We start from the raw sequence: 17,238 nt of genomic DNA on the forward strand, positions 1-17,238 counted from the left end.
CCTCGCCTCCTCATTCCCCTCTCCTCGCCTACTCCTTCCCCTCTCCTCTCCTCCTCATTCTCCTCTCCTCCTCATCACCTCTCTTCTCCTCCTCATTCCCCTCTCTTCTCCTCCTCATTCTCCTCTCCTTCCTCATTCCCCTCTCCTCGCCTCCTCATTCCCCTCTCCTCGCCTCCTCATTCCCCTCTCCTCGCCTCCTCATTCCCCTCTCCTCCTCATCCCCTCTCTTCTCCTCCTCATTCCCCTCTCTTCTCCTCCTCATTCCCCTACCCTCATTTTACTCCTCTATTCTTAAGGAATGTAGAGGAGTAAAAGTGAAAGTTGTGAAAAAAATAAAAATAACAACGTAAAGTACAGATACTTATGTAGCCAACTGGAACTTACTCTTGAGTTGCTGACCTGTTGCACCCTCGACAACTACTATGATTATTATTATTTGACCATGCTGGTCATTTATGAACATACCTCTTGCTGGTCTAAAGTAGTGCACTATATAGGAAATAGGTCCTGGTCTAAAGTAGTGCACTATATAGGGAATAGGTCCTGGTCTAAAGTAGTGCACTATATAGGGAATAGGGTGGCATTAAGGAAACAACCCTGGTTAGCTTTCATTTGACCTGTTTATAAATGATCCAAATCAAATTTTATTTGGTGTACACCTGTACAGTGAAATGCTTACTTACAAACCCTTAACCAACAATGCAGTTTTCAGAAAAAATCCCTGAAAAAGTAAGAAATAAAAGTAACAAGTAATTAAAGAGCAGCAGTAAAATAACAATAGTGAGACTTATATACGGGGGTACCGGTACAGAGTCAGTGTGCGGGGGCACCGGTTAGTCGAGGTAATTTGTACATGTAGGTAGAGTTATTAAAGTGACTATACATAGGAAATAACAGAGAATAGCAGCAGCGTAAAAGAGAGGGGGGTGGGGAATAGTCTGGGTAGACATTTGATTAGCTGTTCAGGAGTCTTATGGCTTGGGGGTAGAAGCTGTTTAGAAGCCTCTTGGACCTTGACTTGGCGCTCCAATACCTCTTGCCGTGTGGTAGCAGAGAGAACAGTCTATGACTAGGGTGGCTGGAGTCTTTGACAATTTTTAGAGCCTTCCTCTGACACCGCCTGGTATAGAGGTCCTGGATGGCGGGAAGCTTGGCCCCAGTGATGTACTGGGCCGTTCACACTACCCTCTGTAGCGCCTTACAGTTGGAGGCCGAGTAGTTGCCTGTCACGGCTGTCGTATGATGAAGGAGCGGACCAAAGCGCAGCGTGTGTATCGTTCCACATTTTCTTTATTAAACTGTGAAACTATTGCAATACATACAAATAAACTAAAGAACAAAAACAACAAACTGTGACGAAGAGGTGAAACATACACTAACTCAAAAACAATCTCCCACAAACCCAGGTGGGAAAAACAACTACTTAAGGATGATCTCCAATTAGAGACAACGATGACCAGCTGCCTCTAATCATCCCAAAAAAACAACATAGAAATACAAAAACTACAACATAACAACATAGAAAATCTAAACTAGAAAAAACCCATCACGCCCTGACCTACTCTACCATAGAAAATAACAGCTTTCTATGGTCAGGACGTGACATTGCCATACCAGGCAGTGATGTAACCAGTCTGGATGCTCTCGATGGTGCTTTTTGAGGATCTGAGGACCCATGCCGAATCTTTTCAGTCTCCTGAGGGGGTAATAGGTTTTGTCGTGCCCTCTTCACGACTGTCTTGGTGTGTTTGGACCATGTTAGCATTGAATTCGTGATCTATGAATTTAAAACATTTTTATCCTCCATGTCATCCATTCAACCCATGTTTTTTATTTTTTATTACAGACTGGGCTGTTGGCTGATAAAGCATGTGTGACTCCAGACAGTCAGTGGAATATCAAAACACCTCGCCCTTTCTGTGTGTAAATACTCCTATGACATTGCCGGTATAAATCTACTGCAGCCGGTCTCATTAGTAAACGCATGCAGAGGCTAATCTGGAGTCTACTGATGAGGCTACAGCAGAGCACCTCAAAGCCCTCAGTCACCTTTTAATATCCTTCTGCCCTGAGAACACAATACATAATGGAAAGCATGACTTTCTAGTCTCTACCCCCTCCATAATCAGGACCATCCAGCCGGTGTCAATGGCAGATCTGACTGCTTTCCGAATCTGACCTTCGCGTCGATCTGCGTCACAAATTGGTTTTCTGCTTCTCGCCCATAGCGCCGCCCATAGTTAATGTTGCTATTACCAGTCAAGTGTGTGAGCAGTTCATGGGAGAAGTGAAGACAGATTGGACAAGGTGCTGCAAGCTAACCTTAGCTAACAAGCTAGCAGCTAAATCCATGACTATACAGTGCATTCAGAAAGTATTCAGACCTCTTGACTTTTTCCACATTTTGTTACGTAACAGCCTTATTCTAAAATTGATTCAATTGTCGTCGTCCCCCACCCCACCCCACATCAATCAACACACAATACCCCAGTCTGAGGTACTGAGCACTCTGGAGCAGGTTTTCATCAAGGATCGCTCTGTACTTTACTCCATTCATCTTTCCCTCAAATCTGACTATTCTCGCAGTTCCTGCAGCTGAAAATTGAAAGGCATAATAGCCGATACCAGTGTTTTAATTAGTTCATTGATTAGTTATTCCCATGCCATAGCAATTAGTCTGCACAAATGATTTCATTAGCAACCTGTGAGAGATATATTGTCCTACAGGTAGCAATCTCTGTCCTCAGACTCTCTGGCGTTCAAGAAAAGTTATAATTTACAAAAGTGTTCAACTCGGTTTCCTTGATAATGGTTTCCAGAATATTATGGGCAGAACTTCACTGAAAAGCAAGAACATTTGTATATTGTAATTCTATTAGCAGAATACCATATGTGACTCGTTTCTGGTAACAAAGTGTCACTGTAAAAAAAAATAATGTTTTAACACAGTTTTGCAACAATGGATAAATCTGCACTCCTCTTGCTCATCAGTACAGTTAGAAACATTCGTTGTAGTATTGAGGACAAAGGGATTTTCCTCCTCGCTTTCGCTCAGCTATGGGGGACAGGTCATCAGCCAGGAACCGGGGCCTTCCCTGTGGCTCAGTTGGTAGAGCATGGTGTTTGCAACGCTAGCATGGTGTGCGCAACGCCAGGGTTGTGTTTGTTTTTTTAAATGCATGAAATAAAATGAAATGTATGCATTCACTACTGTAAGTCGCTCTGGATAAGAGCATCTGCTAAATGACCAAAAAAATAAATATATATATATACTGCTCAAAAAAATAAAGGGAACACTAAAACAACACATCCTAGATCTGAATGAAAGAAATAATCTTATTAAATACTTTTTTCTTTACATAGTTGAATGTGCTGACAACAAAATCACACAAAAATAATCAATTGAAATTCAATTTATCAACCCATGGAGGTCTGGATTTGGAGTCACACTCAAAATTAAAGTGGAAAACCACACTACAGGCTGATCCAACTTTGATGTAATGTCCTTAAAACAAGTCAAAATGAGGCTCAGTAGTGTGTGTGGCCTCCACATGCCTGTATGACCTCCCTACAACGCCTGGGCATGCTCCTGATGAGGTGGCGGATGGTCTCCTGAGGGATCTCCTCCCAGACCTGGACTAAAGCATCCGCCAACTCCTGGACAGTCTGTGGTGCAACGTGGCGTTGGTGGATGGAGCGAGACATGATGTCCCAGATGTGCTCAATTGGATTCAGGTCTGGGGAACGGGCGGGCCAGTCCATAGCATCAATGCCTTCCTCTTGCAGGAACTGCTGACACACTCCAGCCACATGAGGTCTAGCATTGTCTTGCATTAGGAGGAACCCAGGGCCAACCGCACCAGCATATGGTCTCACAAGGGGTCTGAGGATCTCATCTCGGTACCTAATGGCAGTCAGGCTACCTCTGGCGAGCACATGGAGGGCTGTGCGGCCCCCCAAAGGAATGCCACCCCACACCATGACTGACCCACCACCAAACCGGTCATGCTGGAGGATGTTGCAGGCAGCAGAACGTTCTCCACGGCGTCTCCAGACTCTGTCATGTCTGTCACGTGCTCAGTGTGAACCTGCTTTCATCTGTGAAGAGCACAGGGCGCCAGTGGCGAATTTGCCAATCTTGGTGTTCTCTGGCAAATGCCAAACGTCCTGCACGGTGTTGGGCTGTAAGCACAACCCCCACCTGTGGACGTCGGGCCCTCATACCACCCTCATGGAGTCTGTTTCTGACCGTTTGAGCAGAAACATGCACATTTGTGGCCTGCTGGAGGTCATTTTGCAGGGCTCTGGCAGTGCTTCTCCTGCTCCTCCTTGCACAAAGGCGGAGGTAGCGGTCCTGCTGCTGGGTTGTTGCCCTCCTACGGCCTCCTCCACGTCTCCTGATGTACTGGTCTGTCTCCTGGTAGCGCCTCCATGCTCTGGACAATACGCTGACAGACACAGCAAACCTTCTTGCCACAGCTCGCATTGATGTGCCATCCTGGATGAGCTGCACTACCTGAGCCACTTGTGTGGGTTGTAGACTCCGTCTCATGCTACCACTAGAGTGAAAGCACCGCCAGCATTCAAAAGTGACCAAAACATCAGCCAGGAAGCATAGGAACTGAGAAGTGGTCTGTGGTCCCCACCTGCAGAACCACTCCTTTATTGGGGGTGTCTTGCTAATTGCCTATAATTTCCACCTGTTGTCTATTCCATTTGCACAACAGCATGTGAAATTTATTGTCAATCAGTGTTGCTTCCTAAGTGGACAGTTTGATTTCACAGAAGTGTGATTGACTTGGAGTTACATTGTGTTGTTTAAGTGTTCCCTTTATTTTTTTGAGCAGTATATATTTTAAAAAAACACCTGTAAAAACAAAAAGAAACACAAATTATGCAATGGTTAGCATGTGTGGAACCCTAAAACAGATAATCAATGGACTACTTTTTTATTGTTCACTGTTCGCTCCAACCATTAATTCACTAAAATGTACCCAAGTAAGGTCTTATTGAATAGTTTTTACACAGGTAGGGATAAACATTAACACACTGTTGCCCTTTAGGACCAAGAATGAGGAACACTGAACTAGACTCAACAATATTGTCACAGCTATTCCAGAAGAGATCAGTCTAATGCATTAAGGGCGGTCCAGGGAAAAATGATTCACCACCTTTCTCCCCCGCCATAGATTTATTAACATTGGATTGGTGTAGTCATTGGCTATAGAGGGGAGTTTCCATCGTTGTAAAATCCTTGACAGTGAACACTTTGGGAGAGGGTGGACAATCAGGACACAATGCTACCCTTTACCCCTAAGTTGAAGTACACACTCATACAATCACCCCCATGGTCTTAAAGGGAATGGACTGGTGATGTAAGGAATAAGGTGGAACTGACTCAAACCATGGTCTTAAAGGGAATGGACTGGTGATGTAAGGAATAAGGTGGGACTGACTCCAACCATGGTTGTACTTTTGTCCATGAAGGGTAGTAGCCAATTGCAGACCATTGGCAGAGGGAGGGGGGGAAATCAGGGCACTTTGGTGCATCCTCACCTGTCTGATGGTAGGCTGCTGGGTCAGCAGCATCTGGAAGACAGGCGGGGGCAGCAGCATCTAGAAGACAGGCGGGGGCAGCAGCATCTGGAAGACAGGCGGGGGCAGCAGCATCTGGAAGACAGGCGGGGTCAACAGCATCTGGAAGACAGGCGGGGGCAGCAGCATCTGGAAGACAGGCGGGGGCAGCAGCATCTGGAAGACAGGCGGGGGCAGCAGCATCTAGAAGACAGGCGGGGGCAGCTGGGTCAGCAGCATCTGGAAGACAGGCAGGGGCAGCTGGGGCAGCAGCATCTAGAAGACAGGCGGGGGCAGCTGGGGCAGCAGCATCTAGAAGACAGGTGGGGGCAGCTGGGTCAGCAGCATCTGGAAGACAGGCGGGGGCAGCTGGGTCAGCAGCATCTGGAAGACAGGCAGGGGCAGCTGGGGCAGCAGCATCTAGAAGACAGGCGGGGGCAGCTGGGGCAGCAGCATCTAGAAGACAGGCGGGGGCAGCAGCATCTGGAAGACAGGCGGGGGCAGCTGGGGCAGCAGCATCTAGAAGACAGGCGGGGGCAGCTGGGTCAGCAGCATCTGGAAGACAGGCGGGGGCAGCAGCATCTGGAAGACAGGCGGGGGCAGCTGGGGCAGCAGCATCTAGAAGACAGGCGGGGGAAGCTGGGGCAGCAGCATCTAGAAGACAGGCGGGGGCAGCAGCATCTAGAAGACAGGCGGGGGCAGCAGCATCTGGAAGACAGGCGGGGGCAGCAGCATCTAGAAGACAGGCGGGGGCAGCAGCATCTAGAAGACAGGCGGGGGCAGCAGCATCTAGAAGACAGGCGGGGGCAGCAGCATCTAGAAGACAGGCGGGGTCAGCAGCATCTGGAAGACAGGCGGGGGCAGCAGCATCTAGAAGACAGGCGGGGCAGCTGGGTCAGCAGCATCTGGAAGACAGGCGGGGGCAGCAGCATCTGGAAGACAGGCGGGGGCAGCAGCATCTAGAAGACAGGCGGGGGCAGCAGCATCTAGAAGACAGGCGGGGGCAGCAGCATCTAGAAGACAGGCGGGGGCAGCAGCATCTAGAAGACAGGCGGGGTCAGCAGCATCTGGAAGACAGGTGGGGGCAGCAGCATCTAGAAGACAGGCGGGGGCAGCAGCATCTAGAAGACAGGCGGGGGCAGCTGGGTCAGCAGCATCTAGAAGACAGGCGGGGGCAGCAGCATCTGGAAGACAGGCGGGGGCAGCAGCATCTAGAAGACAGGCGGGGGCAGCAGCATCTGGAAGACAGGCGGGGGCAGCAGCATCTGGAAGACAGGCGGGGGCAGCAGCATCTGGAAGACAGGCGGGGTCAGCAGCATCTAGAAGACAGGCGGGGTCAGCAGCATCTGGAAGACAGGCGGGGGCAGCAGCATCTAGAAGACAGGCGGGGGCAGCAGCATCTAGAAGACAGGCGGGGTCAGCAGCATCTGGAAGACAGGCGGGGGCAGCAGCATCTAGAAGACAGGCGGGGCAGCTGGGTCAGCAGCATCTGGAAGACAGGCGGGGGCAGCAGCATCTGGAAGACAGGCGGGGGCAGCAGCATCTAGAAGACAGGCGGGGGCAGCAGCATCTAGAAGACAGGCGGGGCAGCAGCATCTAGAAGACAGGCGGGGGCAGCAGCATCTAGAAGACAGGCGGGGTCAGCAGCATCTGGAAGACAGGCGGGGGCAGCAGCATCTAGAAGACAGGCGGGGGCAGCAGCATCTAGAAGACAGGCGGGGGCAGCTGGGTCAGCAGCATCTAGAAGACAGGCGGGGGCAGCAGCATCTGGAAGACAGGCGGGGGCAGCAGCATCTAGAAGACAGGCGGGGGCAGCAGCATCTGGAAGACAGGCGGGGGCAGCAGCATCTGGAAGACAGGCGGGGGCAGCAGCATCTGGAAGACAGGCGGGGTCAGCAGCATCTAGAAGACAGGCGGGGTCAGCAGCATCTGGAAGACAGGCGGGGGCAGCAGCATCTAGAAGACAGGCGGGGGCAGCAGCATCTAGAAGACAGGCGGGGGCAGCTGGGTCAGCAGCATCTGGAAGACAGGCGGGGGCAGCAGCATCTGGAAGACAGGCGGGGGCAGCAGCATCTGGAAGACAGGCGGGGCAGCAGCATCTAGAAGACAGGCGGGGGCAGCAGCATCTAGAAGACAGGCGGGGCGGCTGGGTCAGCAGCATCTGGAAGACAGGCGGGGGCAGCAGCATCTGGAAGACAGGCGGGGTCAGGAGCATCTGGAAGACAGGCGGGGGCAGCAGCATCTAGAAGACAGGCGGGGGCAGCAGCATCTAGAAGACAGGCGGGGGCAGCAGCATCTAGAAGACAGGCGGGGGCAGCAGCATCTAGAAGACAGGCGGGGTCAGCAGCATCTAGAAGACAGGCGGGGGCAGCAGCATCTAGAAGACAGGCGGGGTCAGCAGCATCTAGAAGACAGGCAGGGGCAGCAGCATCTAGAAGACAGGCGGGGGCAGCAGCATCTGGAAGACAGGCGGGGGCAGCTGGAGGAGCTGCTCGGGTTGCCCGTAGACAGCAATGCCGTTGGGCAATGGAATCACTACCTTCTCATAGTTCCCAAAGGGCTGTAACACAAAATAGATGAGTTGAAAGGCAACCTGTCAGGTCTGGGGCAAATTAACTACTAAATAGAAAAGTATTTTATTCCAAAAATTACATTTGTAACCTTCAAATATCACAACAGGAAACTTAGTCCATATCATTGATCAGCCCCCTTTCAGATTCTCTGGAACTGTCCCCACAGTTGACAATATTTACTGATATGTAAACAAAAAACTTGACTTGCAACAAACAAAATGTCACATACAAGAACTCAGTGGGAGAGGATGTGTCTACAATATGAATAGAAATACATTTTAATTCATTCCTTAAAGTAGCCCTTATGTTGTAATATCACTGTATCCTTCAGTACAGGACTGGGCATATAGATGATGAGAGAGCACACTCGGCTATGTCCTAATTCTACTCCCTTCTCCCTAAGTGTGCACTTGCAAACTCCTTGTCATGAATTGAAAAGCATAGAATTAGAAGGAGGGAGTTCCCATTGCTATATCCATGCAAGAAAGTATATAAGTGCACACTTTGGGAGAAGGAAGTGAATCGGGATGCAAACATGACTTGTAAGTCCAATTAATTGGAGTACTGCCTATGAGGAGGAAGGGTGGTCCACACAGTCTGTTCTCAGTGTGTGATGCATGATGTGTCTTTGTGTTACACAATCCAGTGCCAAGTAATGACTTGGAACCAGTACAGTATCGACCTGTATGCTTTCAACCCTTCCACCTCTTATCTATCCATCCAAGCAGTAATACCAATGGGATAGCTACAGTGTATCAGGGGTAATACCAATGGGATAGCTACAGTGTATCAGGGGTAATACCAATGGGATAGCTACAGTGTATCAGCGGTAATACCAATGGGATAACTACAGTGTATACCAATGGGATAACTACAGTGTATCAGCGGTAATACCAATGGGATAACTACAGTGTATCAGCGGTAATACCAATGGGATAGCTACAGTGTATCAGGGGTAATACCAAAGGGATAACTACAGTGTATCAGCGGTAATACCAATGGGATAACTACAGTGTATACCAATGGGATAACTACAGTGTATCCCAATGGGATAACTACAGTGTATACCAATGGGATAACTACAGTGTATCAGCAGTAATACCAATGGGATAACTACAGTGTATACCAATGGGATAACTACAGTGTATCAGCAGTAATACCAATGGGATAACTACAGTGTATCAGCAGTAATACCAATGGGATAACTACAGTGTATCAGCAGTAATACCAATGGGATAGCTACAGTGTATCAGCGGTAATACCAATGGGATAGCTACAGTGTATCAGGGGTAATACCAATGGGATAACTACAGTGTATCAGCGGTAATACCAATGGGATAGCTACAGTGTATCAGCAGTAATACCAATGGGATAGCTACAGTGTATCAGGGGTAATACCAATGGGATAACTACAGTGTATCAGCGGTAATACCAATGGGATAACTACAGTGTATACCAATGGGATAACTACAGTGTATCAGCCGTAATACCAATGGGATAACTACAGTGTATACTAATGGGATAACTACAGTGTATACCAATGGGATAACTACAGTGCATCAGCGGTAATACCAATGGGATAACTACAGTGTATAGTAATGGGATAACTACAGTGTATACCAATGGGATAACTACAGTGCATCAGCAGTAATACCAATGGGATAACTACAGTGTATACCAATGGGATAACTACAGTGTATCAGCAGTAATAGATGTGCTCAGTGAACACGCCCTCCTGTTTTGTCCACCACCACGCTTCTCCATCCACATCTGAAACTCCTAAACAGACAGAAAGACAGACAGACAGGCAAGCAGACAGACAGACAGAAGGATGGACACACACACACACACACACACACACACACACACACACACACACACACAATGTGAAAATGAAAACAAATGTAAAGCTAAATGTTCTATTATAAATGTATGACAAGCTGTCAGATGACACCTTGATTACCCACATACCATAGTGATCTCATAACTTGCTAGCTGGCTGTGACCTCATCATAACTTACTAGCTGGCTGTGACCTCATCATAACTTACTAGCTGGCTGTGATCTCTAGTAACTTACTAGCTGGCTGTGACCTCATCATAACTTACTAGCTGGCTGTGACCTCATCATAACTTACTAGCTGGCTGTGACCTCATCATAACTTACTAGCTGGCTGTGACCTCATCATGACTTACTAGCTGGCTGTGATTGAAAATATATCTCCATATTATCTAGTTAGCAAGATAATTGTTTCAATGCACCTTTCAAATATGAAATTACAAGACAAAAAAAAATGCACTTACCTTGGAGTGTTTTGTTGACATCTTTTTTTTTCTCCTGTTAATGTAGTTATCTAGGCTTGCCAATACCACGGTTAGCTAGCTAGCATCATATTAACTGCTAGCACGCATTCGTCGTAGCAACAGTAACTATGGGGCGGAGTTATGGGAACAAAAGCAGTGAATCAACTTCCAAAAACACACAGATTGTCGTGACGGTCACAGTCATTCAGATTCGATAGGCAGTCAGATCTGGTCCTGATTATGGAGGGGGTATCAATAGAGCCTGGGGACCAAGTTATCCCCTCCAGAGTCATACTCTCTCATTATAGGAAGTAGGGGTGCTGAGGGTGCTGCAGCACCCCCTGAAAAGAAATCGGAATAATTTGAAATGTTGTATTTATTTTGGGGCCTTTAGAGGATATATCCATCTGTAGCGCCAGTGGGGATAAAAATATTTATAATTTGTTGTTGCTAACATTAGCTAGGTGGCTAAATGCTCACTACAGAATGGTTAACATAACTTCCTGGTCCTCTACCTCAATAGAATGCCCACTACAGAATGGTTAACATGACTTCCTGGTCCTCTACCTCCTCAATAGAATGCCCACTACAGAATGGTTAACATAACTTCCTGGTCCTCTACCTCCTCAATAGAATGCCCACTACAGAATGGATAACATGACTTCCTGGTCCTCTACCTCCTCAATAGAATGCCCACTACAGAATGGATAACATGACTTCCTGTGTGGTTAGTCATCCCTCCTCATCTGAAGGTGATAGGCCTTCTCTGGAACAGACTTCCCTAAACCAGACTGCTGGTGTCGTCACCAGGGGCCACAGGGCTCCTTTGCAATGGTAGTATGTGTGATTGGGATGGGGGATTCTGATTGGCTGATCCTCTGGAAATGTCCAGGCATATGTGATGTTAGCAGGACGTCCTTCAGATGACATTTAACAGGACTCAATAACATACCAGACACACACACACACAAATGACATGCACGTAAACACACACATACACAAACGACACGCACATGCACACACAACAGGCGAACACAGAGACACACTGGTGCCATGGAAACCGCCCTGCCATGGCCTCCAAGGAGCGTGTCATTTGGGTGTGTATATAACCTGCCGTGGGGACGAGGCTCGGTCCCAAATGGAACCCTATTGTCTTTACCGGACCCTTATCACAAGTAGTGCGCTATACACTACAGAGAATAGGATGCCATTGGGGACGCGGGCAGAGAGACAGGAGAATGATGTCATATATCAGACAGGGGGTGGCTGTGAGCTCATTTAATGAAGAGATGAAATACAACCAAATGGGCTTTAGAAGTCTATCCTGTTCCTTGATATTTTCTTTATGTCTTTTCTTGAAGAATGCTGTTGTTTTGCTTACTGTGTGTATTGAATGTAGCTAATATATACACTACGGAAAGAGACATATTTTAAAAATCTCTTTAAGCTGTATGATTTACTCCGTTCCACTAATGGCTGTCACTGTAAACAAGATGGAAGCAGGCAAGTCTTTACCGCATTGATTTTAAGCTCACTTTAAAAAAAGGGCTCTATCAAGAGTTACAGCGCGATTGAAATTTAAAAAGACAACGTTCCCTTGTTCAGCGGAGGATGCATTCACAGTAACCGCTGCAGATGTCTGCTCCATAAGGAAATTACCTTCACATTTTTATTTCCTGTAAGGCTTCAGCGATCCAGATTGAATATAGAGTCCTAACCTTATATTAAAGTAGTATAAGCTCTGTGGACAATATGTTGGATGGTTCATACATGGTCCTGTTCACGCCCTTATGCATTGCTGCCTTGAAAAGGTACAGCTTTAGTAGTAGATGTATGAACAACAGCACCACCTAGTGCCATAGAGTTCATACTGCAGAGACACGTTAGAGCAGTACCATGTTATGACAATAGAGAGCAGTAGATAGATACATGAGTTTCAGACACACCTTTATTTCGTCCCAAATGGCACCCTATTCCCTATATAGTGCACTACTTTAGACCAGAGCCCTAACACCCTATATAGTGAACTACTTTAGACCAGAGCCCTAACACCCTATATAATACACTACTTTAGACCAGAGCCTTCCCTATATAGTGCACTACTTTAGACCAGACCCCAAACACCCTATATAGTGAACTACTTTACACCAGAGCCCTAACACCCTATATAGTGAACTACATTAGACCAGAGCCCTATGGCACCCTATTCCCTATATAGTGAACTACTTTAAACCAGAGCCCTATTCCCTATATAGTGAACTACTTTAGACCAGAGCCCTATGGCACCCTATTCCCTATATAGCGAACTACTTTAGACCAGAGCCCTATTCCCTATATAGTGCACTACTTTAGACCAGAGCCCTAACATCCTATATAGTGCACTACTTTAGACCAGAGCCCTGACATTCTATATAGTGCACTACTTTAGGTCGAAAGTAGTGCACTGAAGAGAATAGGGTTCCATTTGTGTTACATTGGTGTCCAGCTGTAGGATTGAGAAGAGCTACTGGTCAAGGAGAAGACTTGGACTGTGATAGGAGACACACACTGTAACACAGACACACACACACAGTAACACACAGACACACTAACACACATGTTTTTATTCTTGCGTTGTTTTTTATTATTATTGTTTGTATATCATTGTACTTTAAATTTGTGTGACTTGTGTTACTTGTCAAGTTTTGTGTTTTTTGTGGACCTCTGCAAAAGCTCATGGGGATTCAAATAAACAAATATTTGCATTCCTTAAAATTAGGTTACGGTTAGGGTCAGTTTCAGATTTTGGCTAGTTGGTTTAAAAGGGTCAGCTGTGTCTCTATAGTCTGTTCTACTGGTTAACTTGTTTGCAAATGTGTTTCCAAAGCTTCCTTAACCATCTTTTCCCCAGTGATTGACATCAAGCTGGACAAACCACAAGAGCCTGCAACCACTGAAGGCGGGTGCTCCTGTTAATCCCAACACCTGATTCTGCATCTTCATCTCCACCACATGCTTGTTGTGTTGGTTCGCCTCCAGTAGAGCTTTCAGATTGGAATTTGTCTTAATTACTGGTCATCAGTTGGAAACTAGCGTTACATACATTTCAGTTGTAAAATAGTGTACTTTATTAAAAGGAATTGCCAAAAAAGTCTTAAATTTACAAAATTATAAAAAAAAAAAAAAATACTTAACCCTCTCAAACATGTGAACTATACTTTTTTTGTTTGAAAAAGTAGAATGTAGGTGATTTTTTTTTCCTTTTATATTTTTGTATATTAAAAGAAATGCTTTGAAAAGTTGCAGATGACTGAGTTCTCCCCTTCTATGTATCCCCAATGGCACCCTATTCCCTATGTAGTACACTACTTTTAGACCATAGCACTAGGGTATAGGGTGTCATTGGGATGGAAGGAACGAGCAGCATGGAACAAGCAGTCCAATGGCTAGACAGAGGGCACACTATTCCCTATGTTGTGACCCCTAGGGCTCTGGTCAAAAGTAGTGCACTATATAGGGAATAGGGTGCCAATTTGGATGCTGTATATCTAACGCATGTTGTTCTTTTTTTTTCTTTTTTTTTTTTAGGTACTATTGTGCTCTCTACTGATGTACACGAGTTTGAATATGTAAATGATCTTTGATCATGTGACTTAATGCACTCTTTAAAAATGTCTTGATATTTTATGTTTTTGTTTTTCACAAAATGCTGTGAGTGAAACTGCATTTGTATACTTGAGTTTAGCCCATCTTCCATTGTCAAAAGTGTGTTCGTTAGTGTGTGTAAATGTACGCTTTCTGTATTAGGCAACTGTACATCACAACCATCCACAGAGGGCAGCAGCCAAGCGGTGTCCTCACTGAGGCCCGTGTCCTAGCTGGTTATCACTACTGTAGAGGGCAGCAGCCAAGCGGTGTCCTCACTGAGGCCCATGTTCTAGCTGGTCATCACTACTGTAGAGGGCAGCAGCCAAGCGGTGTCCTCACTGAGGCCCGTGTCCAAGCTGGTTATCACTACTGTAGAGGGCAGCTGCCAAGCGGTGTCCTCACTGAGGCCCATGTCCTAGCTGGTTATCACTACTGTAGAGGGCAGCAGCCAAGCGGTGTCCTCACTGAGGCCCGTGTCCAAGCTGGTTATCACTACTGTAGAGGGCAGCTGCCAAGCGGTGTCCTCACTGAGGCCCGTGTTCTAGCTGGTCATCACTACTGTAGAGGGCAGCTGCCAAGCGGTGTCCTCACTGAGGCCCATGTTCTAGCTGGTCATCACTACTGTAGAGGTTAGCTGCCAAGCGGTGTCCTCACTGAGGCCCATGTTCTAGCTGGTCATCACTACTGTAGAGGGCAGCTGCCAAGCGGTGTCCTCACTGAGGCCCATGTTCTAGCTGGTCATCACTACTGTAGAGGGCAGCTGCCAAGCGGTGTCCTCACTGAGGCCCATGTTCTAGCTGGTCATCACTACTGTAGAGGGCAGCTGCCAAGCGGTGCCCTCACTGAGGCCCATGTTCTAGCTGGTTATCACTACTGTAGAGGGCAGCTGCCAAGCGGTGTCCTCACTGAGGCCCATGTTCTAGCTGGTCATCACTACTGTAGAGGGCAGCAGCCAAGCGGTGTCCTCACTGAGGCCCATGTTCTAGCTGGTCATCACTACTGTAGAGGGCAGCTGCCAAGCGGTGTCCTCACTGAGGCCCATGTTCTAGCTGGTCATCACTACTGTAGAGGGCAGCTGCCAAGCGGTGTCCTCACTGAGGCCCATGTTCTCAGTGCCACATCACTAGCTGGTTTGTGTTTCTCTGTCGTGTGCAGTGTTTGTTTCACAGTTACTCACTGCCATGCCACTCCTGTTGCTGCTGCACTGTATCATACTGTCTGTGTCATCGTGATTAGGTGTGAGTCCCAAATACCACCGTACTCCCTATATAGTGCACTACTTTATACGGTGAGGTAATTCTTAATTTGGATAGTCCATTTACACTAACAATTAAACAATCTACTAACCCTAACCTTGCCCCAACCCTTATTTGTAAACCTAATCCCTACCCTGACCCTTATTGTAAACCTTAACCCCTACCTTAACCCTTATTGTAAACCTTAATCCCTACCCTGACCCTTATTGTAAACCTAACCCTACCCTAACCCTTATTGTAAACCTAACCCCCTACCCTGACCCTTATTGTAAACCTAACCTTTACCCTAACCATAACCCTTACCCTAGCCCCAACCCTTATTGTAAACCTAATCCCTACCCTGACCCTTATTGTAAACCTATCCCTACCCTGACCCTTATTGTAAACCTAACTTCTACCCTGACCCTTATTGTAAACCTAACCCCTACCCTGACCCTTATTGTAAACCTAACTCCTACCCTGACCCTTATTGTAAACCTAACTCCTACCCTGACCCTTATTGTAAACCTAAACCCTACCCTGACCCTTATTGCAAACCTAACCCCTACTCTAACCCTAACCCTTATTGTAAACCTAACATAACCCTAACCCTTATTCTAAACATTATTCTAAACCTAACCTTTACCCTGATCCTAACCCTTATCCTAACCTTAGCAAGCAGTTGCTTATCAACAGTTTGTTGATTGTATGACCATCTGTAGAGCATCTAAATGGACTATCCAAAATACATGGAAATAAATTATGACCTCTATTGTTTCTGTTCTGTATAAAAGCATCATAAAAATAGTTCAAAAGACTACCCTTGTCAGAGCCAGTCTGTTTGTGCTATCATGCCATCTCCCGGTGTCACTCGTTGTCATGTCAATTGACAGCAATGATGTTGACAAGAGCACAGGTCTATCTGGGACCAGGATACCCTCGTATCTGGTAATGGTGTGAACAGTTACACATTCCTGTCAAATAAACCCAAGAAGAAAAATAGGAATTTACACATGTAGACCTTGCAGGTTATGATGATGTTCAAGCACTTCATTGTAAATATACATCCTCCAAATTATTCAAACAACTGCTTCATTGTCATTAAAATTGTGTCATATAACGTGTCCACTCCCTACGATGATAAAAAATGGACTTCTATGCTGCCTGTGTTTAAAAGGTTACTACTACTACTACTGAAATAATCTGGTCCTGTTTTCAGAACCAGGCAACGTGGTATACTGACTGGTATTGTGGTTAACCAGTGATCAGAACATAACTTTTTATTTAGAAAAATGTTCACTTTTAATTTTGAAATGTATATTTTTTTTTTCGTGAGACAATGCACTTTTTAAAAAGAAACATGTATGGTGTTTGGCAGTTAGTGAAAATCTAGTCTTGTAGTCTTACAAAAGACCATAATCTTCATAAAATTTGGAGTACTGTGTCTTGACGGTTAGTGTAGAGTTTTAAACATTTGTGAATATGTTCCTGACCAGTCTCCAAAAATAAAAAGAGAAGCACCACCCTTGTGAATACTGGTGAAATCCTGAAATCCCGACCCATCTAACGAGCCAAATACTAGTCCAAGTTGGAGCCAAGTGAGCTAGCATCAGAACATACCTTAAATAGCTGGAGTAACAGCTCTCCATAGTGGGCTTACAAATGTACAGTAAAATACCGTTGAATCCCTGATGTCAGAAGAGAATCCCAGGAAGAAAGAAAAGAAACAACCCCTCAAAGTGAGAACTTCAAGGTAGTTATTGATTTTTCCACAACCCTTTGTAAATGTTACCCAAGTCTAACTATGGCTCTGGTACTTTCTGTTAGCTGAGTAGGGATGAAATAGGTAAAAAAAAAGACAGGCCTGGGGAGTCACAGAACTTAACATTTACAATGTTGATACTGTGAAGAGAAGAAGGAGGACTCA

The 17,238-nt window shown here is 46.2% G+C and overlaps 1 protein-coding gene across 3 annotated transcripts in view; it reads left to right on the forward strand.

Annotated features, from left to right (window-relative positions):
* The window catches only part of LOC106560618 (ras-related protein Rab-6B), a 198,898-nt gene extending 182,769 nt beyond the window's left edge, over window positions 1–16,129 (forward strand). For all 3 annotated transcript variants that reach the window (XM_045687973.1, XM_045687974.1, XM_014123667.2), the window contains one exon: window positions 13,340–16,129. In XM_045687973.1, coding sequence (XP_045543929.1) covers window positions 13,340–13,404 — 65 coding nt within the window. In that variant the 3' untranslated portion in view covers window positions 13,405–16,129. The remainder of the gene's footprint in view (window positions 1–13,339) is intronic.
* The last annotated feature ends 1,109 nt before the right edge of the window (window positions 16,130–17,238 follow it).

The sequence above is a fragment of the Salmo salar genome, chromosome ssa10 (assembly GCF_905237065.1).
Source record: "Salmo salar chromosome ssa10, Ssal_v3.1, whole genome shotgun sequence".
In the NCBI taxonomy this organism is placed as follows: Eukaryota; Metazoa; Chordata; class Actinopteri; order Salmoniformes; family Salmonidae; genus Salmo; species Salmo salar.